Raw genomic sequence first — 25,093 nt, 5'->3', positions numbered from 1 at the left:
AGGATATTCTAAGTGTGTGTAGAGATCATTAAGATAATTTTTTTTAAATACCCAAAGTGTGGATGAACTTGGATTACTTATAGGACATTACGTATTTTCTCAACTAACGTGTGTCAACAGGCAGTCACACATCACATGGGGCCTTCACAATATTCTGACCTTAAAAAGGGGTTTTCGTCTTCTAGAACATTCACAAGAAGTGGCCTGACGGAAGGAAACTGAAATCCTCCAGCATTTCAGAGAACAGAAAGATGTATGTGTCACTATTATAAATAATAAGAAAATTAAAATCCTCCAGCATTTCAGAGAATAAAAGATGTACGTGGATTAAATATATATAATTAAGGAAAATTGTGCTCAAATTCTAGGTGGTTGAGTTTCTCCCTTTGTAAATCAAGAAAGAAAACGCGCCCACAGAATGTCATCTCAGGTTTTAATAGAGGCTCTCATTCACTATATACAGGATTTTCCGCCAAAGGTGGCCTGGTTGGTAGCGACCCAAACAACACCAAAAGCCGCGGGCAGCTCAGGGGCCACTAGTGGGAACCGTCTTGGCCGGCTGCACGTCCTCGATCTCAGAAGACAGCCAGCGGTAGGTGCGGTGACGCCGCAGCACCTCGATGGCCTTGAGTTCCAGGGGCGTGGCCTCAACGCCCAGGTCTTCCAAGCCTGGCAGGTGAGGCAGGATCTTGTCTGTGGTGTGAATCTGCGGATAGACGAGAGGCACAGAGAGCACTGAGGGCCGGCCTCGCAGACGCTCCAACCCACGAGCCAGCCTGAGTCCCGCCGCTGAGACTTCACTGGCTTTGGTGGATAGGGGGCAGAGACCACCGGAAGCAGAGCACAGAGAAGGGCCTGCACGCGGAGGGAAAGGCAAGGCCCCATGGGTCAGCTCCAGGTCTATCCCCAAGCACAGAGCAGGGCTCAGGTGAGGGGAAGGAGCAGTCAGTCTGGGACGGAGCGGAGAGACTGTCAGATCCATAAGCTCAGCAGAGAAATGGGACCGGCGGGTTGTCTAGGCATGGCTTTCTGCCTCGGTTTTGCTGAATCAAGATCACTCAGCAATAATCTGTGAACCTTGATGCTCCAGCTCTTCTTAACCTGGCTGACTAATGCTGACTATGGATCTCAAAACCTAAACCCACATTGTTTGGAGGGAAAGAGGTTAAGCCTGGAGATTCCAAAAACTCCAGCTCATCCGCGAGCAAACGAGGAGGCTGGGTGTATACCTGCAGCAGCATCAACCTCTCCAGCTCAGACACGTCCACCATCCTTCCCCGAGAGCTGCCCAGTGACCCCCAGACCAAATCCAAAACCCACCGGCCTGCTGCCCCAACACTTCTCAGTGACAAATGTACAAGGTGCAGCTGTCAGACACGCTGGAGCGTCCTGCCCACCAGCTCTCCCGCCCCATCCTTCTTGAACATAGAAAGGACACCTGGAAACTGGTCTTGGATTCTAGACCCAGCACATCAGAGCAGGGACAATGGCTGCCTGTTCACATCGTTCTCCAAGGACTGTTTCATCTTCTCTTTTAGGTAACATTCAGAGGGAGCTTCCCAGGTGGTTCAGTGATAAAGAATCCACCTGCCAGTACAGGAGATACAGGAGAAGAGGGTTCAATCCCTGGGTCGGGAAGATCCCCTGGAGGAGGGCGTGGCAACCCACTCCAGTATTCTTGCCTGGAGAATCCCACGGACGGAGGAGCCTGGCGGGCTACAGTCCATGGGGTCGCACAGAGTCAGACACGACTGAGCGACTAAACACCACTCAGAGGACAATATGGCTGCTGCTTGTCAGTAAGAGGGAACAGGTTTTCAAAGGTAGAGGCAGCAGAGTATATCTATTTTGTTTCCTCTCTAGAAACACTTCTATGCACAGTGGGCAAATGACCAGTGAGGGAGACCAGCATGGAGACAGTGAGACAGGGAGCGACCAGCGCACCGCAGGGGACGAGAGGTACCCAGAGTCAGGCCAGAGGATGGAATGACCTACCGCCTGAACTGGAGTGGGTAGAGGAGAGACAATCCTCCACTTTTCTAGAAGTGGAAAATTATCAATACTGTGATAAACAGTTCCATAATAAAACGTTAAACAAAAGGGTAGGAAGAGGGAGGTGCACACTTGAGTGTCACCCAGCAGTACCGACAGGCCGGTCTCTGCTGTCCAGAACAACAGCCACCAGCCAAAGCAGTGACTTGAATTACATTACAATTTTACCAAATTCAAATCTTATTTCTGCCGTCACACAAGCCACGTCTCAAGTGCTCTGCAGTCATTGCTGTGGGGGCTGCTTTTCCAGCACACTCAAGGACAGAACACTCCCAGCCCAGCAGGAAGGACAGGGCAGTCCTGTCTACATGGAGAGGGGTTAGGAAAGGAAGGAATCAAGGGGGAAGCCTCGATTTTGGGTTTAAGTATCAGAGAACAGTGATACCATCAACTGAGCTGAGAGGGCCTGGGAGAAAAGCGGGTTTGCGGCTGACAAGCCAGGTTTCAGATGATGACTACACGGCTAAACAGATGGGAGGCTTGCCGCTGGGTGGGCGGGAGGCAGTCCAGGTGGGGAACTGAATCTGCCGCCATGAGTGCACAGACGGAATGAGGTGAGAGTCTTCCAGAGGAAGAGCCAGGACAGACAAGGGCAGAAGACAGAGCCCTTGTCCCCAATACCAGAGACCAAGGACAGAGGGTGAGCCAGGGAGATCGAGGGGGCAGGAGAAGCAAGATGAGAGGAGGTCAGGGCGCTGACCACCGGGCCTGGCAGCAGAGACCGCGGGTGACCTGGGACGAGCAGCGTTTAAGGGGACAGTGGAGATAAAAGCTGAAAGGAATGGATTTAAGCAGGGAGAAGGTGAGAAGCTGGCAGCCCCAGGTACAGCCCGCTGTTCCAGGAAGTCTGACGTACAAGGACACAGCGGATCAGGGCAGCAGCAGATGGGATGGGCCGAGGGCGGGACTCTGGGCTTTAACACACAGAGCTAGGAAGGCATGTCTGTACGTGGGTGGAGATGATCCAGGGGAGAGAGAAAAACTGAAAACCTCCAAGACAGGGCCCGGAGAGGCTGGGTGTGGGTGAGGTTCATGCACATGGGCGGGGCTGACCTGAGACACAGGGACTGCAGACTGCGCATGGAGTTGACCCAGGAGGTCCCCGGAGCGAACTCAACATTCGCTCATCCATCACTCACCCAGCAAGAGCTGGTCACCCTCATACTCACCCGCTCCACTTTATCCCTCGTGGTCCAGGGTTCAAATGGACTAATTTCAAAGAGCCGACCGATCCATCTGGAAGAGGAACGAACAGGGCACACGTGGTGAGCATCTCTGCTCCCTGTTCACGCCAGGCATGGCATGCTGCCAGGGAGCTGGGAAGTCACTGAGTGTGTTTAAAGAAACTAATGAGCACCCAAACTTCCTGGCTCCCAGCCTGGGAGGTCACCTCTCCTTTCAAGCCGATGGCCCGCCTGCCTGCCCCAAGGCCAGCTCTCCTTGGCCCCACCAAAGGGACAGTGAATCAGGAAAACCAAGACAGAGTGCAGCCGCCCCACCCACAAGACAAACAAAACAGATCCAGCTGAGTGACGCCTGTCAAACTCAATTAGAGTTAAGCCCCAGATATTCAGATATGCTTCCATTAAGGGGAGAGGCAGGCGTTGTGCAAGATAGAAAGCGTAAGCCTTAAGGCAGGGGCCCTGAGGATGCAGGAGATCCAAAAGTGAGGAGACGCCTAAGATCTAGGGTTTGAATCAGGAAGCCAAGAGAAAACCCAGACGAGAGGGCCACCTGCCTCCTGGGTGCCATCTCTTCATCCTACTGAAACCTGGGGGATTCCTCATCTGTCACCTGAGCTCCTGTCTTCTGTGTCCTTGGGTCAGGAGGCACGCGAGGAATTCCTGGGGGCCCCCACATCCCACAGAGGACTGGAGGTGGAGCAAGGAGCATGTGCCCCAGGGGCAACCATGGGGCCAGCTCTACTCCAATCTGCTTGTCCTAAGGGGCCTTTATGCAAAAAGTCATTGAACCCGGGCTTCTGCTGCTTTTTAAAAGCCTGAAAAACATCATTCCAGTGGGAGGTAAGAAAAAAATGAAAAGGAAGCTGAAGACAGGTCAAAAGTTCTCTAAGAACTCAGCAAGCCTCAGATTCTGTCCAACCTGCTTCACTGGCAAAAAGGACAGTTTTGGCTTAAAACAAAACAAAACAAAAACAACCAAAAAACACCGCTTACAGTCCTCCAGCTCTGTGCCCTGGTTCTATGCTAACACAGCAGTGAATCTTCCCACCACACAGCCTTCTAATTTTCTATTTTTCTGACACCTGTTAGTGTACAGGCTTTTTGAGGATTTCCTGTAACATCCTGAGTGCCTAGAACATTGCCTAAGACACAGCTGGCATTCAAGACATGTTTGTAGAGTGGCTGAGTGATCAAGCAAATGAAGAATTCAGCTGCCATGTTGGTTCATCAATCTCTGGCAAACTGGACGTGAAAGTGTCCCTAACCATGACCTTAGTGTGTGACGTGATCATTCCAAGGTGCTAAACCTACAGCGCTTCCCTGATAGCTCAGGGGTAAAGGACCCGCCTGCCAATGCAGGAGATGTGGGTTTGATCCCTGGGTCAGGAAGATGCCCTGGAGAAGGGAATGGCTACCCACTCCTGTATTCTTGCCTGGGAAATGCCATGGACGGAGGAGCCTAGTGGGCCACAGTGCATGAGGTCAGAGTCAGACACGACTTAACGACTAAACAACAACAACACACCTACATGGGAAAGAGTGAGGCAAGAAGCAGGAAAAACAGACAAGGCAACTGCAGGAAGCGGCTACATTAGCCAAGTTCCTTTCCCCAGCCATGTGATCAGACTGCCTTGATGAAGGAGGGTCCCTTTCCCACTCCTGGGCAAGTGGACAAAACAGGGAAACCTAACTGCTCCTTTATACAATCTGCCAAGCAAGACACTGCCAATTACACCTAGGACTTCTAGTAGGAGAATGTGAAGATCTACAGATTCCATCTTCCATCACGGTGTTTATTCACCCATGAAGCCACATTCCCTTTCTTAAGCTCCTCTGGTTCTTTCCCAGATGGACATCAAGAAGGCGTCAGGAGCCCCTCCTGGTTAGAGATTCTGAGATTTCACCGCAAGGGACACACTCCCTATAACCCCTGGGGGGGAGCATCACAAAGGGAAGTATCCGCAGAAGCACAAAAAGCAGCGCTTTACTTACCGATAGGCAAAGTGTGGCAGAGGGTACGGCAGGAAGGGCCTGTGAGCCACAGCAAAGACGTACTGCACGAGGTCGAACAGCAGGTACCGACTGGGCCTACGGACAGAAGGTTCACAGTTCTCCAGATTACCTGCTCCTCACACACTTCTGCTTTTAGTTTAACAAGATAACATCATTCTTGTGAAAATGGAAAACATGTATGTCCTATAGATTAGCACAAGGAAAAACCATCCGCCAAAGATGAAGCTAATAAACTTAATATATCCTTCTTATTCCCCTTATTCATTTTTTGCTTTTATAAATATAAGATTACACAGGTCATCCTATTCCTTAATGTCTTTTTCATTTAACATCAAACCCCCATCATTCTGAGTTCCGTTAACTGTGACTCAGAATGGTCTAAGTGTCTCTGCTCACAGAGAAAGGCACACTGAAGGCTGTGTCCTTCCCAGCGTAGATCACATGGCTCAGCACCGTAGTAACTCCTCTGTACATGTCCTGACAAAACCTCATCCCCGGCTCCTCTCCCATCCTTGCAGAGCAAAACCCTTCTCTGGTTAATCCAAGTATCTGTTTTCTTTGCACCTGAGCCCCCAGCAAGACAGAGTTGCAGAGAACAAACTCCTGGGCCTCCCCTTAGATTTCTGATCATGAGCTTCAAGAAGCTCAGCTCTGCTGTGCAGTCCTACTGGGTGCTCCTGGGGGACGGGGGGTGCTCTTTCCCTCTTTTCTCAGGGGGTGCCTCCTATCTTCCTCTGCATCCTCAAATTTTCCATATACCTCTCTCTGCCACCCCATTCTGCCTTTTAGCTGATGATCTTGTTATTTCATCCTTTACGTAATGATACCTTATGAAGCACAAACGCTTTTAATTTCCATGAAGTCTAATTTATCCACTTGTTTCTTTGGTGGAGTATGCTTCTGATGTCACATCTACAACATCTCTGCCTAACCCCAGGTCCAAATGTTCCTTCCAAAAGTTTTCTAGCTTAACCTTTACAGTTAGGTCTCTGGTCTATTTTGAGTTAATTTTTTCACGTATGGTGTGAAATCAGAATCTGTGGCATCGTTCTGCATGTGGATAGTACCATTTGTTGAAAAGATGATTACTTTCCCCATTGCGGTGTCATGGCGCCTCTTCGAAAATCCATTGTCCATAAACATGAAGTCTGGTTTCTAGACTATCAGTTCTGTTTAACTGGCCTACACGTCTACTCTATGCCAGTGTCACACTGTTTTAGAACGTTCGAGTAAGTTTTGAAATTAGAAAGCTTAAGTGCTCCAAATTTATTTTTCTTGGTCAAAATGGTTTTTGCTATGGTGGGTCTTTTGTATTTCCGTATATATTTAGAATAAATTTGTCAATATCTGCAAAAAAAAGAACCTGCTTGAAATTTGGTAACATCAAGTTGAATAGACAGATCAATTTGGGGAAAATTGCCACTTTAACAATATCGACTCTTCCAACCCAAGGATACACAATGTCTTGCCATTTATTTTGGTTTTCCTTCATTTTCCTCCTCAATGCTATGTAATTTTCAGTATACAAGTCTTGTGTTTCTTTTGTTAAATTTATACATAGGTATTTTATTCTTTTTGATGGCATTGTAAATAAACTTATTTTATGTATTTTCAAGTTGTTCATTTCTGAAAAAGGCAACAATAAGCCTGTGAGTAACATGTCTAGAAATTACTGTTGTTTAAGTCACAATCCTTTTATTTTAATAGGCTGTACGATTTTAAAGTCAAACTCCAGTCACTCACCCAACAAAGGCAAAAGTTTTCCCTCTGGCATCCGGGTCTTTAATTGCATTAATAATTCCTTTGGTGACATCCACAATCTACGAGAAATTATAACACGTTTCAGTAATTGCTGAAAGAGAGAGCAATAGAGAGCTGTGGGAGAGAATTTAAAAAAGGGAGGGAGGAGGAGAGCAAGCCACATCGATCACCACAAAATAATGCAATTAAAATGACATCACTGTCTGCTTTCAGAAAACTTCTAAAAGCCACTTCTCAAGGACTCAAATCAGCTCCATGTGGAAGGTCACCGAAATCAATACTTTCTCCAGTGGGAGCATGTTTATCTCCAGGCCATGCCCAGGCCTGTCCCACCAGCTCGTCTCACCCCGTCGTCATCATCCTTCTCCTCTTCCTCGTCTGTCACCACGCTGTCACAAACCATGAGGCTGAACCACAGGGAACACCCAATATTCTACCATTTTGACTTTCAGAATAATCTTATGATATATAATAATATATAATATACATATAACATAATAATCCATATGATATCAGACCCCACGGTTTTCACTGGGGGGTTGATTCTGGCCCCAGGAGTCTCGGGCAAACGCCTGGAGAGGTTTAATTGGCACAGTTTGCAGGGGAGCTACTGCTATCTGGTGGCTGGAGGCCGTCCCACAGCAGCCCCACAACAAAGCGTAATCCCACCCAGAAAGTGCAGTGTTCCAGCTGAGAAACCCTGGTTCATCACCACACGGAATCCACACGGTTCTCACCTCTGCTCCCTGACATCTGGTCCCTTCTGCCTGGGCCACTCCACCCACCCACTGCCTCTGACCAGTTGCGAGTCATCTTCAGGGTCTCCCCTAAGATGTCACTTCCTTGGAGGCCTTCCCTGACCTCCAAATTTGTCCTCTGCCGTACCTACGTGAAATCCCCTCCCTGCCCGCACCTATCACACTGCCTGACGACGGCCATGCTGACCTGTCCCTGACTGGGGCCAGCGTGAGGCAGCACACATCTGTGTCCTCACAGATATGCCCAGTGACACTGTGAATATCCCAGTGATACTCAAGACACTTCTTGGGTGAATGAACAAGTGAAAACGCACAGGGTACCTGTACCTCTCCAGTACACTGAGAAACAGTCAGTCAAAGCAATCTGACAGAGACAAAAATGTCAGAACTTACAGAAGTAGGAGAAAACCTGAAAATTGATCACTTCGATCTTGAATTCGGCAAAAGCTCCTTTATCCAGGGTACTTACATATACTGGTTGTTTCACAGTCTTCTTGCCCAGGGAAATAAGAGGGACGCCACCAAACCAGCGGATATCTGGCAGAAGAAAGCACCATCTTAGAAGGCCTCACCTGCCTGAAGACCCTCCTGTCTCTGGGTGTTCCGAGCTGGTATAACTATTTTGTGTAGTAAAAATAAATAAATGTAGCTGACTCTGCGGGAGTGAACGATCTTATTAAGAGGCAGCCACCTTTATTTGTTCTTCACACAACAAACATAGGAAGTGAGAGGGTGGCCCAATACTTAGGGACAGGAGGAACAAGGACAGAGGACCACGGCTTGGCTACTGGTCGTCTGCTCTGCACTGCTGGGCGCACGGCCACTCCCGAGGCGCAGCTCTATTAGCTGTTCTAATCCACAGGTCGGCAACACAAGAAGCCCAGAAAAAGACAGGTGGAAACAGACGTGTAGTGTGTGATCAGTGTAGCACCACAGATACGCAGGAAATGGAAGTACTGAATAGATGACGCCAAGACGGCCATTCTCCTATTTGAAGGGAGAAAACCTACTTGCAAAATAATTGAGGAATCTGTCCTCTCTGCCAAAGATTTCAGCCGGCTTTATGATGGTGGCTTCTGGAAACGTCTCTCTCACTTCCTTCTCTCCAACAGCCTAGACAGCCAAACACAAAAGAGCTCTGCAGTAAGTGAGCGAAAGCTCCATCTTTCCACTATCAGAACGTCCTTCCGCTGTCAGAACACCACGGGTCCTTCCAGGTCATGTGTGCCTCCAGGCTAAGGGCATCCTATGATAACACTCAGTTAGAGGCACCACCACCCCCTGCCCCACCTTATGTGCAGTTTTGCTTCCCACTTTCGGTTACCCACAGTCAACTGTAACCTAAAAATATTAAATGGAAAATTCCAGAAATACTGGCTAAGTTTTTAAAGTGCACGCTGCTCTGAGTGGTGTGGGGAAATCTCAGGTCCTCCTCCTCAGGCCTGCTGGCACATGAATCTCACATTATCACGAGAAGAAGGGTGAGCACAGTGAGCAGACGGAGCAAAAGACAGGGTGGGGGTGCTGCATTCACACCACTTTTATTACAACCTATTATATGGAAAGCTATGACCAACCCAGACAGCATGTTCAAAAGCAGAGACACTACTTTGCCAACAAAGGTCCGTCTAGTCAAGGCTATAGTTTTTCCAGTGGTCATGTATGGATGTGAGAGTTGGACTGTGAAGAAAGCTGAGCGCCGAAGAACTGATGCTTTTGAACTGTGGTGTTGGAGAAGACTCTTGAGAGTCCCTTGGACTGCAAGTAGATCCAATCAGTCCATCCTAAAAGGAGACCAGTCCTGGGTGTTCATTGGAAGGACTGATGCTGAGGCTGAAACTCCAATCCTTTGGCCACCTCATGGGAAGAGTTGACTCATTGGAAAAGACTCTGATGCTGGGAGGGATTGGGGGCAGGAAAAGAAGGGGAGGACAGAGGATGAGATGGCTGGATGGCATCACCAACTCGATGGACATGGGTTTGAGTGAACTCCGGGAGTTGGTGATGGACATGGAGGCCTGGCGTGCTGCGATTCATGGGGTCGCAAAGAGTCGGACACAACTCAGCAACTGAACTGATTATAACTGCTCTTTTTTATTAGTAGTTACTGTTGTCAATCTCTTTCTGTGCCTAATTTATACGTGAAACTTGATCACAGGCATGTATGTACAGGATAAGCAAAGCGTATACTAGAGAGCTCTGTACCATCCCTGGTTTCAGGCATCTACTGGGGGTCTGGGAATGTAATCCCAGCAGTAAGTGGGGGGATTCGTGTACACAGAATTTAAAAAGAAAATGACACACAAAAGAGCCCTGCAGCGTTTAGCTCTTGCTGGGCTTCTTTCCATATTGATTCCAGGGAACCTTATGCAGAAGAAGGAAGGAGAAAAATCAGAACAGATTTTTTTCTGGCCTCCATTTTTCCTTCCAATCACAGATTCTCTGCTTTGCCTCAATTATGAGCAACCTGCCAGAGAAAGGAGGGTGGAGTGCAGGAGGCTACAGCAACGGAAATGGCAGCAGGGCATGCCGGCCCAGAGGACTGGGCATGGGGCCCTCCTTCCTCACCTCCTCTGCTGCGACACCCTCTCTCAGGATCTTCTGTCCCTTCTGAGATAAGGCCCCTTGGTCAGTGTAGCTGTCAGCACCTAGCTTGGCCTTCCCTCCCACCCATGCCCGCCAGGGGTGGCATCAGAGCCCAGAGGACTCAGACCTCAGTTTCTTGAGCTTCTCAACTCCAAAAACCTCGTCTCCACCCCACTCCCCCAACTCTCAACTTGGATGCCACAGATCAGAGCATCCCCAAGCACCCCTCCTCTGAGCTACTCTCCGCTGACAAGCTCCTGGGCTGCCAGCCTACCTGTTCCCTGCTCTTCTGCTCCTGAGACGCAACCCTTCATCTGCCCAGGACCCCAGTCCACTGTTTCTGCCTTCCTCCATACCAACCCTCGCTGACATCTGCTCCAGACTAGAGTCCATGGCCCACCTCTGCCTTCACTCTCCTGACTTTGGGTTAAACCACTGCCATTTAAAAGTTTAATTATTATATTCTGAATTCGAGCAACAGTATGAAAACCAGCTTCTCACAGATAGCTTTGAAATCCTGAGTCAGGTATTCTTAACCAATCCCTATTTTTTCTTGCCAGGAATGTTGATATTGAGGATTAAGATTCCCCAAGCTACTCAGCAACACCTGGTGCATGTGGAATTATTTTCGTTAATGGATTAGAAACTAGATGTGAGCTAAGACCATGTCTCCCCAGCACCCACTACACCATGGAGCACATGGAAGGTGCTTAATAAATGATTTGTTCAGTTAGAGATTACAGTGGATCCAACAGCTGGAGCCAGTGTCAAGGAACTCTGAGGTCCTTATCAGCCGGACCCCAAGCAGACTCCTCATGGCAGGAACCAAATGCCGAAGGCAGCTCCAGGCACCACAACCCCTCCTGCGTCCATGATGATAAAACATCTCTGGTTACAGACCGACTCCAAACCAGGCTGGTCCATCTCCAGGCACAACTGGGACCACAGTGGGGCTTCTGGGAGTCCAGGAAGGCTAACTACAACGTGAACAGCCATCTTCCCTCGCAAATATTTATCCTGTCACCCCAGCCTTCACATCACCCCTCCAAAGGCTTAAGGAAAGACTATGCAGGGGTCAGGGAAAGAAAGACGGTCCTTGAGCTTGGGTGACACGGAGCTTGGGTGACACGGGTATGACTCTGGTACAGGAATCAGACTCTACCTTTTGTGTTTAGCCTGTAATTCTGTTACGTGCTAAGAAACTTTACACTCTTGAGGGCAGGTAACAGGATGAGCCACCCATCTCTGCAGCCACTTAGCACAGTTCCCTGCAAACAGAAGACACCCAACCACGCCTCACCCACACAACAATCACACCCTAGACATGAGAACTAGAAATCCCCTAATTCTGGACATGTGGGTGAGAAACCTTTCTCACTTAACTCACGCCCCTAAGGGGCCAAGAAACCCAAGCTATGTGAACCACTTTTCAAATTGACTTGTTCTGTACCTTGCTTCTCAGATACTTAGAAGAGCTCTTAATATCAGCATTCAGATGTGAAATGTGAATAAGTTTTTCAACTCCAGCTTCTTTGGACACTTGAGCAATGGCTTGGGGAATCTTGACAAAAACATCCTCAAAGTCAAAGTTTCTGGAAGGAAAAAACAGGGGGTGGTTAAGGACACTTGACTTGGGATTGCAAAGCTTTCTATGATAAGCTGGTTTCCATGATTGCTGGGATTCATAATAGTTAAGCTTTTAAATAGCAACGATTTAACCCAAAGTCAAAGGTAATAATTTTTTTTTTTTTAATTTTACAGGCCTGCTCACTGTCATTACCACACATAATGTCAGGCTGACTATAAGTGATCAAACAGCATAGGTATTGTCCTCTGCCCTCAAGGCTCCCCAAGGCTGAGGCCCTCTAACAACGTCTGGCTGCACTGTTTGGGTGGGGAGGGAGGAAGCGCTGGGTGCTGGAGGGGAGATCATTTCTTATTCCTGGGCCTTTGTTTCCCTCAGAGGGAAAAAAGGAAACTAAAAAAAACACACACCACTCACCAATTCGATGCAATAACATAAACTACGTGCCTGCTCTGTACACAGGGCTGTGACAGTCATCTTGGGGCTAGGAAGGCTGGGTAGGACCCGCAAGTCATCAGGGCTGTGACAGTCAGCTCGGGGCTAGGAAGGCTGGGTAGGACCCGCAAGTCATCAGGGCTGTGACAGTCACCTTGGGGCTAGGAAGGCTGGGTAGGACCCGCAAGTCATCAGGGCTGTGACAGTCACCTTGGGGCTAGGAAGGCTGGGTAGGACCCGCAAGTCATCAGGGCTGTGACAGTCACCTTGGGGCTAGGAAGGCTGGGTAGGACCCGCAAGTCATCAGGGCTGTGACAGTCAGCTCGGGGCTAGGAAGGCTGGGTAGGACCCGCAAGTCATCAGGGCTGTGACAGTCAGCTCGGGGCTAGGAAGGCTGAGTAGGACCCGCAAGTCATCAGAGAACTTAGCAACACGTGACAAGGCAGACACACCTTGAACACATCTAAGTTAAACTCTCACAAGTGCGGAGAAAGGGGCATAAACCAAGAGCTGCGGAACCAGAGGATTCAAACCCCTTTGGCTGCGCACTTGAAACTGTCACAACACTGTTAATTGGCTACACCTCAATACAAAATGAAAAGTTAAAAAAACCACAACCTTACCTGTTGATAAACAACACACACAGGGGCTAAAAATCACTTGCAAACAGGCACTCATGCTATCCTTGATTAACAACAGGAGAACAGACTGAGAACACTACTCACACGAGGAAAGCCAGTGTGTAGCTTGTCAGTCTGGGGAACAGGAGAACCATCCTTCCTAGCCCATCCCAGCTGGAAAGATCCTAACACAGGACCCACGGGGCGATGCAGGCAAGGGGATGACACCCACTGCGCTCGCATGACTTATACTGGTTTTTCACGAGCAGCATGTCACAATGTCTGCACATTGGTCGGGGTGTGTGGGAAGAAGGGAGGGGTCAAGTGGGGAGTGTGGCCCCTAGGTGTGAAAAGGGTGTTCAGTCAACACTGACGAACGACCTAAAATGTCACAGCTACAATCCCTGGCATGTTACGTGCCCAAGAAACACCCACTACACCCTCAGCCCTCTGCAAAGAAGAGACAGGAAACAGGAGGCCGAGACTCACTGGGTCTCCCATTCTCGCCCGACCAGATTGATGACCACGCTGCTGTGCTCCACAGCTCTTCGGATTGAGTCCTTGTCTCTCCCGTTCCAGTCCTGTAACACAAACATTTTTTAAAAGAGCAAAATGTGTCAGTGGAAGAGTGCAGGCCCAGAGAGGATGATGAAAGAGAAGTCAGCTATGTGAACAGCTGAGCCAGGCATCGAGGCCCCGAGTGTTTCCTCTACAGAAACTGCGGGCACTGGGACAGCATAGTTCTTCGTGGAAAGGACCATTCTGTGCACTTGAGAATGCTCAGCATCCCTGGTCCCCACCTAATAAACCATATGGACTCCAGTCACATGACAACCAAAAAGGGCACACATTTTTCACCACTCCCTTGAAGGCTCTCCCCGGCCCACACCACTGCCCTGCCCTACTGGCAACTACTGGCCTAAAGGAAGAACCTGAAGGCTGAAGAGTAACAACACTGAACGCTCAGCAAGAAGTGTTTCAAGTGAAGTCTATGCAAAGCTAGCCAGGTTATAAATCACCCTGTTTGTAATCTTCTCTGTCTAGAGAAACACTGTCCAGGAGAAATATAACATGAGGAACACATGTAATTCTGATTTTTCTATTGGCCTCATTTAAAAGAATGAAAAGAAACAGGTGAAATTCACTTTAATAACTTACCTTATTGGACCCAACATACTCAAAATACTATTTCAATATGTAATAAATGTGAAAAATTACTAATGATATATTGAATAGTATTGCCTTTGAACCAAGTCTTTCATTTACAGCATACCTCAATCCAGACCAAGTGACATTTCAAGGGCTCAAGAGCCAATGTGGCCAAAGGTTACTGTCCGGCATGGGTTAAGAGCAGGGGCTGGCAAACTATGACCCCAGGCAAATCCAGCCTGCAACCTAACTTTATAAATAAAGTTTTATCAGAACACTGCCACTCCCATTTGTTCACACACTGTCTATGGCTATTTTGGGGGCTTCCTAGGTGGCTCAGTGGTAAAGAACTCTCCTGCCAATGCAGGAGATGCAGGTCAATCCCTGGGTCAGGAAGATCCTCTGGAGAAGGAAATGACAATGCACTCCAGTATTCTTGCCTGGGAAATTCCACAGACAGAGGAGCCTGGCGGGACACAGTCCATGGCATCACAAAGGGTCAAACACGACTGAGCGACTAAGCACACACATGGCTGCTTTCAAACTACAAGGGCAGAGCTGGGTAACCATGACCTGCAAAGCTTAAAGTATTTCCTGTCTGGTTCGTTAGGGAAAAAAGTCTGCTAAGTGCTGGACTAGGGTTTACAAGAATGGCCTGTGAATGGAGATTGCCCTTGGTCCACTTTGGCAGGAGACTGCTGCTTGGTTATACTACCTCTCTCTCCCAGAAATGACCTTAGCAGTTTACATTAGTCGGCTCCAACGATCAGTAAGCCGGGCTCTCACCATAAAGATGATCTGGCCCAGGTCACCCATGGGACGAAGGTGCATGGTGTCATATGGCTCGCAGCGGTGGGGGACAATCACCTGTGACCCCATGCGACCTAGAAAAGAACGGGTTGAAGCAAGGGTCAACATTAACATAATACAATTACATTATATAGCAGTGATTTTGTAAACATTCAGTTCTAGTATGACTGTTTTTGTTCTTCAGTCGCTCAGTTGTGTCTGACTCTTTGCCACCCCATGGACTGCAGCACACCAGGCTTCCCTGTCCTTCACTATCTCCCGGAGCTTGCGCAAACTCATGTCCATTGAGTCAGTGATGGCATCCAACCAGCTCATCCTGTCATCCCCTTCTCCTGCCTTCAACCTTTCCCAACATCAGGGTCTTTTCTAATGAGTTGGCTCTTTGCATCAGTCGGCCGAAGTACTGGAGCTTCAGCTTCATCATGCGTCCTTCCAATGAATATTCTAGTATGCTACGTGAATCACTTCTATCCTTACTTTAAAAAATATATTTTGCCATTATGCTCAAGATGTCATAGGGCTTCCCAAGTGGCGTAGCAATAAAGAACCCACCTGCCAAAGCAGGAGACACAAGAGACAAGGGTTTGATCCCTGGGTGGGGAAAATCCCCTGGAGAAGGGCATGGAAACCTACTCCAGTATTCTTGCCTGGGAAATCTCATGGACAGAGGGGCCTGAAGGCTACAATCCATGGGACTGCAAAGAGTCAAACACAACGGAGCACATAACAGCAACAGAAATATCGTAACTTTTCTGTATTAACTATTTCTGTATTAACGTCCTGTACAAGAAGCCTGCGCCTACTCTGAATGTACAGGAGTCCAAAACGTCATAAATCCAAGATAGGAGGAATTCACAACACTGTGACAATGAAAAGAAACAGAGCTCACAGCTTCTCAGTAGGGAAACATCATAAAGAGCTCTGGAGTTTGTTGGACTTGAGGAACTTGACTTACCAAGGTGGTTGACGACATAGCGGCCCAGGAATCCCGTTGCTCCAAACACAGTGGCCACAATTCCACTGACGGAGGAACGCCCACCTTTCCCATGTGGTATGACTGCATGATGAAGCTGGCGCTGGGGTGGGCTGTGAAACACAGAGGCGGCTAGGGCAGGAACAGAAGAACCTTGAAGAAAACCCAGAACACACACAAAAGTGACCATGAATACAGAGAGCTTCTCTTCCTGGAAATGCAACATTATTTTGCTCTCAGTATTTTCACTTACTTAGGTAACAGTGCAAAGCTAACTTTTGAATTACAAGTTATAACTGAAGTGCCAACCGCAACAATAAATACAAATGACTGAAACAAAGAATCCACAGGACATACAGAAACCGTATAAAGATTAGAACAAACTCTGTCCTATAGGCTATAATTTACCTAGAAAGATAAATCACCTTATGAAAAATAATCAGCAATTACAAATTAAGAGGGTATAAACCTCCCCATGAAAGGAGTAGAAAGAATGCAAACTAAAGGCACCATAAGTTACATGACCTTGAGGAAGGATTCCTGAATAAAGCATTCTGAGAAAGGTTTGAGGAGTAATGACAGAAAAGAGAGACTTCCATGTGCAACACCTAACACATCTAACAACGTAGGAGTAGAAATGAATAAGCCCGGTGCAGGGAACAACAAAAGACGTGCTGCTGCTAAGTCGCTTCAGTCGTGTCCGACTCTGTGCGACCCCATAGACAGCAGCCCACCAGGCTCCCCCGTCCCTGGGATTCTCCAGGCAAGAACACTGGAGTGGGTTGCCATTTCCTTCTCCAATGCATGAAAGTGAAAAGTCAAAGTGAAGTTGCTCAGTCGTGTCTGACTCTAGCGACCCCATGGACTGCAGCCTACCAGGCTCCTCCGTCCACGGGATTTTCTAGGCAAGAGTACTGCAGGGAACAGCAAAAGACGTGCCTGGAACAGACTGTGAAACTGATGATGAATCAAAGTAGAGCTGATGATATGGGCCGGACGCAGAGATGAAAGATGATTTTTTTTTTTAAGAGTGCAATTCAGACTGTACTCTTTAGTACAACACTACTGAAAATCATCCAAAGTTGATGAGTAAGCCGCTAAGAAAGTAAGTCTGTGTCTGCTTACTTGAGATGACTGCCCAGAAACCACTGTTTTCCCTATCCAAATGTGTGGAATTGGAGAAAGAGCCTAGCTTACCGAACAGTTACTGAAACCACAGACATTAAAAACAAACACATAATAGTAACAAAATAATAACATCTAAATAACACCTAAACTTACAGAGGCATCCAGCATCACTCTTAGGTAATATTTTATTTCACATTCTCTTTACTGCCACTTTGTAGACCAGAAAACCATAGCTCGGGGAGGTTCTGTGACTAAACCAAAGAGCCAGCAAAGGAGATTGAAAAAGAGAGAAAACAAAAGAAAATGGTAATCCAGAAGTCAAATGAAGAAAGTGATGGATGGAGAGAATAGTTAACTCTATCAAACGCTGCTGAAAAGGGAAATAAGCAGAGGGCAGATAGCTAGGATCTAGAAGATGTTGGCTGTAAGTGGCCTGAACAAGAACAATTTTCCTGGAGTAGGAGTACAGTGGGGAGGTCCTAAGACGAGTACTGAAAATTCTTCTTGGGGGATGTGGTGTAATGGGACTAAGAAAAACAGGACTAGAGGAACAAGAAGACAAGGAAGGGTTTGCTTAACATGGGCTATTATAGCATACTTATATGCTAACGGAAAACCCCCAGCAGAGGGAAAATGTCAACGACCCAGGAGAGGGAAGAAGAGGTAAGGGAGGAAGAAACCAAAGACCAAGGGAGGGAACTGACTGGCCTTCCATCAGACCAGGAGAAGCTCATCCACTGTAAGAGGAGGGAGAGCAGAGAATCACCCCAACTCAGCCCTTAGATTTTTAGTGGGGAAAGGATGGTTCCCATCTGATTCCTTTGCATTCTCTGTAAAGCTGAGAATAGGAGGACGTGAGACAGGAGCATGTGCTAGAAGTCTTAGGAGACTGGCAACATCAACTGGTCATATGGAGAAAGGGAAAGCAAATTTCCTAGAAAAATATGCTCAAAATTAACTTGAGATTTTTATTTATGAATTTAAAATAAGAACAGTCAATTCATGTGGAGTGTTCCTTACCTCAGCTCTCCACTGCTCGGGGGCAGGCAGGAAATATGTAGAAACCTTGATTTAATCAGCATTGATTTTTTTTTTTTTTTTTCTTTTACGACAAAGGGATACAGATTGGGGAGTTGAGAATGTATGAAAGGGAATGATCAGAATAATGAGTAAGGAAGATAGGGCACAGGATAAGACCAGAGCAAACAAAATCAGGAGAATTACCAGAGCAAGGTATGAACATCTCCAGGGGTCCTAGAAGATTGGAGTACACGTGTACAAAGCATGTAGTACGTTACCCCGCACACATGAAGCATTCCGTGAGTAACAGTTACTTTCATTTATTGATACTATTACTGTGAAAATCCCCAGAAGGTAATGTTACACTCATCTCACACAGTTTGTTTTTTCAACAATTACAGACTAAGCACTATTCAAGAAACTGTGAGTAGCACAGTAAAACAGACAAAGTCCCGGCTGCATGGAGCTTACATTTTAGAGGGCTGATGAGAACATTAATAATAAATGAGTAAGTACCTCGCACATGTATGTACCTTGCACACTGTATGCACGCTCATGGGTGCTCAGTAGCTCAGTCTGCCTGATTCTTCACGACCCCTGACTCTTCACCACTGTAGCCCGCCAGGCTCCTCTGTCCATGGGATTCTCCAGGCAAGAATACTGGAGTGGAATGCCATTTTCTCCTCCAGGGAATCTTCCTGACTCAGGGATCGAATCGGGGTCTCCTCTGTCTCCTGCATTGGCAGGCAAGTTTACCACTAGCGCCACCTGGGGTCCTCCACAAATACAAGTTATTACCCCCTGACCCCAGGCTCTCCATCTCCTTCCATTTACTGGGAACACCATCAGGGGAATAATATTCTTTATTCATTAAACCTACTTTGGCTTCCTACTTAATATCTAAACCAATAGTCTCCAAACACATTTGCTGGCACACTGCATCAGTGGGTTTTTTTTTTTAAGTATCATTTGTAAATTACATGCACCTTCTATGTAGTTCCAGTATGTTATACACGTTATGCAATATATATGAAAGCACTTAGAAAAGTGTCTACTATATAGTTTGAACTATGTGTTAAGTATTACTATTACAGAAAACATTTTTTTTAAGCCCTAATACTGTACTTTTATATATCATTGGTTCCTCTTAGAAACCCATTTGGATGACCACTGGTCTACGTTCTACTTGACTTTCAAAGGTCTCCATTATTTGATTCCATCTAATGGGGATTCCCAGGTAGCACTAGTGGTAAAGAACCTGCTTACCAATGCAGGAGAGGTAAGAGACAAGGATTTGATCCCTGGGTTGGGAAGTTCCCTGGAGGAGGGCATGGCAACCCACTCCCGAATCTTGCCTGGGAAATCCCATGGACAGAAGAGCCTGGCGGGCTACAGTCCATGGGGTCACAAAGAGTCAGACACAACAGAGGCGACTTGGCGTACATGCCAAGGAGGTATTCAACCTCCTTCCCTACTGATTCAGATCTTCAGGAAGTCATTTCACTGTCTCCAAAGAATTCTACTTCCTGCTTCCCTTCTCACCCCCTTGTCCTTGCCAGTGCCAGGAAGAAGCCCAACCCCTCTGACTCTCCAGATAATAACAGCTCTAACAAACAAAAATCAGTGGAAGTATTGAAATTCTCCACAAGCCTTTCAATTTTCCCTCCCAATTTCAAATGATCTAAGTGAAAGTGAAGTCGCTCAGTCGTGTCCGACTCTTTGCAACCCCATGAACTGTATAGCCCACCAGGCTCCTCTGTCCATGCGATTCTCCAGGCCAGAACACTGGAGTGGGTTGCCATTTAATCTTTCCTTTTTCTGACTTCCTCTGGTACTTAGTAGTCTCCCTGCATTTCACCGTGTTTTACACAGTTCTGTAGTGTTTTGATTACGTTACACACTAGACTGAACTCTCCAGAGTTTACTCAAAAGCTTACTTTATCAGAGACAACAAAGCAGAGTGGTAAAGAGCATAAGGTATGGCATCAGTTAGGAAAAAAACATTTAGTTAAAGGGGAAAAGAAATGTATATAAATGTCTATGACTGTGGTTAGCCGACAGCAGGTACTCAATAAATCGCAGTTATTTGATTCACAATCTACATTACGTGACACCAACGTAACAGTTTAACAAGAGCCAGCAAATGTCTCTGCAAAGAAGTCAGGCTAAGAAACCATCCTTTGTAAATGGTGTGTACCAAGCACCTGCCCAGTGGTGTGGAGTTGTTCTACCCAAGATGGAAAATAAAAAGGAATCCCCCAAATACTGCTGCTCTCAACTCAGCTGAGCATTAGAACTACCTGTGGAGCTTTTTAAAATGTAAAGTGGAAGGAGCCAGTCTCAAAAATTCTGATTCAATAGCTCTTCAGTGAGTCCCTATTTCTGTTTAATATTATAAAGCTCTAAGAATGATTCTGACATGCACCTAATTTTGAGAGCAAATGATATTCTGTAATAACTGAAATACATAATGGGAAAATGCAATTTTTGGAGACTGACACAGGGCATGTTTGTGAAGGACAGGAGAGTGAAATAATGATGAAGCTGTACTCCCAATTTCCTTGCTTTTCTGGTCTCTCTTAGTGAGTGGAAGAGCAACTGTGTGCTTTCAACTTGAGGACCACAGAAGATCCAATCAGAACAGAAGGGACAATAAACTCTACTTAGACAAATCTTCAGGTATTCCTTTATTCTTCTTCCTTTATTTTGATTTGGAAAAGTACTACTATAAATACTACTTGAATCTACTGAATCTTCTCAGAAACTCCCTGATGTTGTGGTATGATCATTTCCACTGTCATACACAGAATCTGAAGTTAAGACTGATTCAGAGTTTTCACAAAGTCATAAAGTCAATCTTTCCTCCACTATCCCTTTTTTCCCATCCATTTCAGATTCCTATCCTGCCCCTCAATATTTCTTTAAAAAAAAAAAATGTACTGTATATTGGAGTATAGTTGACTAACAATGCTGTGTTAGTTTCAGGTGTAGAGCAAAGTGATTCAGTTATACATATACTTACATCTATTCTTTTCACACTCTTTTCCTATTTAGGCTGTTACATAATGTGGAGCAGAGTTCTCTGCACTGCACAATAGTCCCTGTTGGTTGTGCTGTGCTTAGTCGCTCAGTTCTGTCAGACTCTTTGCGACGCCATGGACTGTAGTCCGCCAGGCTCCTCTGTCCATGGGAATTCTCCAGGCAAGAATACTGGAGTGGGTTGCCATGCCCTTCTCCAGGGGATCTTCCCAACCCAGGATCGAACCCAGGTCTCCCACATTGCAGGCGGATTCTCTGTCATCTGAGCCAATCTGTGTTAAACATAGCAGTGTGTACGTGTCAATCCCAAACTCGCTATCCCCCCGCACCCATCCTTTCCCCTGGTAACCATTAAGTTTCTTGTCTATGTCTGTGAGTCTATTTCTGTTTTGTAAATAAGTTCATCACTTACATTATTATTTTTTGGATTCTACATATAAACTGTATCATAGGGCATGTCTCTTTCTCTGCCCAATATTTCTTATAACACCAAACTCAAGGCTTCCCCGGTGGCTGAGGTAACGAATCCGCCTGCCAATGCAGGAGACACCGGAAACGCGAGTTCGATCCCTGGGTCGGAAAGACCAGCTGGAGAAGGGACTACCCACTCCAGTATTCTTACCTGGAGAATCCCATAGACAGAGAAGCCTGATGGACTACAGTTCTTGGGGTCTCAAAAGAGTCGGAGACGACTAAGCAAGTTAAAACAGCAACCTTACAGCCGTATCAGTACTCTGAGTCTCTGGATCCTTTACATGCCCCCCCCCAACTTTCTCCTCTTTTCTCCTCTTCCCTTCGCGTTGCTCACGTTCTCTCCGAGAAGGCCCTTTCCCAAGGGCACAACTTAGTATATGAGCCGGAGGAGAGAGAAAGGAGAAACCGGACAGAGGCAGTTGCAGACTTAGAAAAACCAGGGGGCCCAGGGACTCAACGCGACCGCTGCAGCACGGCGCCACTCCCAAAACTTTAGATCTGCATCTCGGATTCCCCATCCGGGGCCGCCGTTCCCGGTGACACTTACGTGACATTGGCAGGACCCGGACAACTCGGGGGTGAACGGCGGCCGCCATATTCTCCCAGAATCCCCCGCGGCAGGCGCTCCAGCCGACTACGGCTACCAGGCTGGGTCAAAAGGCAGCCTCTCGGCCATCTGCGCAGGCGCCAACCTGGAATGAAAGGGGCGAGTCGGAGGGTGGGGTGGACGGTGGCTCAGAAGAGCTCATAGGAAACCGCGGGGAGGGGTTGAGGGATGTGAGGGAGGCCGTGAGGAAAGGGGGAGAAAGAGGAGTCTTGAGATCGGAGTTCCATGTCAGGAGCTGACCGTAAAGATGACGTCGGAGTATCGAGGAACCTGAAGTTCAGGGTAAACCACAGACCAAATCCAGGGCAGCAGCTCAGCTTCCCCAACTCTTAGTTCATCGCTCCCTGAAAGTGTCCGCTGGGGCGGCCCTTGAGCCCTGGAAGCTTTTCCAGGAGAGGGCCGGGGCCCCGGGGACTGGAGGGGGCGGGGACGCGGAGAGAAAACGTGAGGGAGAGAACGTGAGGAAGGGTGCGTTCGTGGAGTCCGAAGACCAGGTTACGTCCCCCGGGGCCTTGGCTCTTGCTGTTCCCTTTTCCTGCAGGTGTCACGAGCTCAAGTCTCTGCTCGTGGATGACCTCAAAGACGACTTCTCTGACGTGTTGTATCATTCCACCTGTGTTTTAAGTACTATGATTTACCAAAGCCCTTATCTCACCACCCAACATGAATCCAGGGATTCTTAACTTGGACTCTGATACAGGAGCGAGCTTCCGGAAATCTGTGAACCTCCCGAAATGTCCTGTAAAAGTTAGTAGGGCTTCCCCGGTGGCTCAGCGGTAGAGAATCCGCCTGCAATGCAAGAGACCTGTAGGAGACACAGGTTTGATCCCTCGGTTGGAGAAGCTCCCCCTGAGGAGGAAATGGCAACCCATTCCAGTATTCTTGCCTGGAGAATCCCCATGGATAGAGTATCCTGGGGGGCTACAGTCAATGGGGTCGCAAAGTCGGACATGACAGATGGTTCGAACACGCCATCTGCACATTTTTCTAGGAAGAAACAAGATGGCTCTCTCTAGAGCAACCGGTGTGTAATATTTTAATTGTGGATCCTTGGCCGTTTGCATTGTTCCAGAAAGTAGTATCTAGAGCTTGCCGAAATTCCAGAAAGAGAAGATGAAGACTTCAGTTTTTAAATCCTTTCTTTGTGGCGGCCTCTCAAGATCCCGGAATAAGAACAGCCATCAGCAACATGTCCTGAGACATCTACCTAAAGCATATCAGAAAACAAGCTCCTTTGGGTTTGGGGGAATCTTTCCAGACTTGGTCATTTCTTCAGTGCTTTGTGTTTTCAGGAAGAAAGGAGGGTGCCTTGCTAGGATGAACAAAAGACATATAGTGAGTGGAAGTGGCTTGTTCTAGGTTTGCAAGGTTGGTTGGTCCCACTCTGCCTCACCCCCACCACTTACTGACCTGTCATCTGCCAAGTGAATTGGAAGAGGAAAGTAATTTGATTATATCAAAGATGTCTCCTAATGCTGCACTCTTATATTTCATGGCCTCATCCTGTGTACACTCAGCACTTACATTTTGCTAATATTTGGTTTCGGAGTCCATATGAATAGAAACAATTTCCTGGCTCTGGTAAATTGACAGATCCCACTGTCATCAGTCACAATCCTAACACCTGTGTATTATTGTCAACTATGTTTCATCTCCAAGTCAAACAGTGCCATGTATGCTCAATACTAGTTTAAAGGTGTCATGATACTGTTGAAAGATTATCGACTTAAAAATCAGATTATTAGAGCCCAGTTCCAGCCGACCAGGTATGTGTGGTGAACTGGGTGAGGTTCTACACCTGCCTCCCTGGATGGGAGGAGTGTTTGGGGGAAAATGGATCCATGTATACGTATGGCTGAGTCCCTTCACTATTCACCTGAAACTATCACAGTGTTAATCGGCTGTACCCCAATACAAAATGTTCTTGGTGTTAAGAAAATAAAAATTAAAAAAAGATTCTGCACCTGGCGAACAGGCAAAAGAACACCTGTCCTGTTTCTTCAAAACGTTACTCTGAGGATCAGATGACATGGATGTGAAGGTGCCTTGTCAGCTACAAAGTGTCATGCCTGTGTACATGCTTTCCATTTTCATACCACTCAAGTGTCAGGATCATAGACTGTCAGAGCTGGAAGGGATCTTAGTGCCGTGGTAAAGAATCTACCTTTCAGTGCTGGAGATACAAGAGACTCAGCTTCAATCCCTGGGTTGGGAAGATCCCCTAGAGGAGAAAAGGGCAACCCACTCCAGTATCCTTGCCTGGAAAATCCCACGGACAGAGGAGCCTGGGGGCCACAGTCCAAGGGGTCCCAAAGAGTTGGACATGACTGAGTGTCTGAACGAACACATGGGATCACAGAATGTCAGAGCTGGAAGGGCTCTTAAGAGACCAACAAACCCAATTTCTTTTAAAGGTAAAGAAACTGAACCATAATATAAAAGGTCATTGATACATAACATTGTTGAAGGAGCTTGTAATAAACCAGTAAGTCATTTTTAAATTCATTAACAATTTTAATCTTTATCCTATTGCCTTGCTCAGAGAGTCATTAAGCGTACCTAAGGTATTATAACATTCCATAGAGAATGTACAACTAACAAAGTCTCCTCAAGCCTAGAAATTTGCCAACTAAATGCTCTTGGACCAATTAATCTCAGTACTGTTTATCAAGTCGAGAGTTGTAGTGCTACTATATCTCTGACCTCAGATTTATTATAACCCAGAGATGGTCAGTTTAGGCAAACTATCTCAGAATGTTTTTTTAATGAAAGGGACTCATATAAGTCCAAGCTGGATCCCACAGAATGAAGTGATTCCATGGGCTTTGCATAAAAAATTTAGTAGACCCTCAATTCTTTTTTCTCTGCACCCATCTGGATGTGATAATACCTACTACTT

The 25,093-nt window shown here is 47.0% G+C and overlaps 1 protein-coding gene across 1 annotated transcript; it reads right to left on the bottom strand.

The window, feature by feature from the left end:
• Nucleotides 1-419: 419 nt before the first annotated feature.
• On the bottom strand, nucleotides 420-22,259 carry NDUFA9 (NADH:ubiquinone oxidoreductase subunit A9). The gene is made up of 11 exons (XM_005897931.3): nucleotides 22,135-22,259; nucleotides 15,909-16,079; nucleotides 14,930-15,027; nucleotides 13,484-13,575; nucleotides 11,805-11,946; nucleotides 8,779-8,881; nucleotides 8,238-8,305; nucleotides 6,993-7,069; nucleotides 5,229-5,324; nucleotides 3,222-3,288; nucleotides 420-706 (listed from the first exon to the last, which is right to left on the bottom strand). Exons 1-11 carry the CDS (start codon nucleotides 22,181-22,183, stop codon nucleotides 527-529), a joined length of 1,143 nt encoding a protein of 380 aa, XP_005897993.1. The 5' UTR covers nucleotides 22,184-22,259; the 3' UTR covers nucleotides 420-526.
• Nucleotides 22,260-25,093: the final 2,834 nt, after the last annotated feature.

This window comes from Bos mutus, chromosome 5, assembly GCF_027580195.1.
Source record: "Bos mutus isolate GX-2022 chromosome 5, NWIPB_WYAK_1.1, whole genome shotgun sequence".
Lineage (NCBI taxonomy): Eukaryota > Metazoa > Chordata > Mammalia > Artiodactyla > Bovidae > Bos > Bos mutus.
The sequence above is the reverse complement of the archived record's forward strand: the minus strand, read 5'-3'. Positions and strand labels throughout refer to the sequence as shown.

Coding starts and splice junctions, on each gene's coding strand:
- NDUFA9 (XM_005897931.3), bottom strand. CDS start 22,183: ATGGCGGCCGCCGTTCACCCCCGAGTTGTCCGGGTCCTGCCAATGTCA. Junction 15,028..15,908: donor CTATGTCGTCAACCACCTTG/GTAAGTCAAGTT, acceptor GTTCTTTTCTAG/GTCGCATGGGGTCACAGGTG. Junction 3,289..5,228: donor CTGCCACACTTTGCCTATCG/GTAAGTAAAGCG, acceptor TTCCTCTTCCAG/ATGGATCGGTCGGCTCTTTG.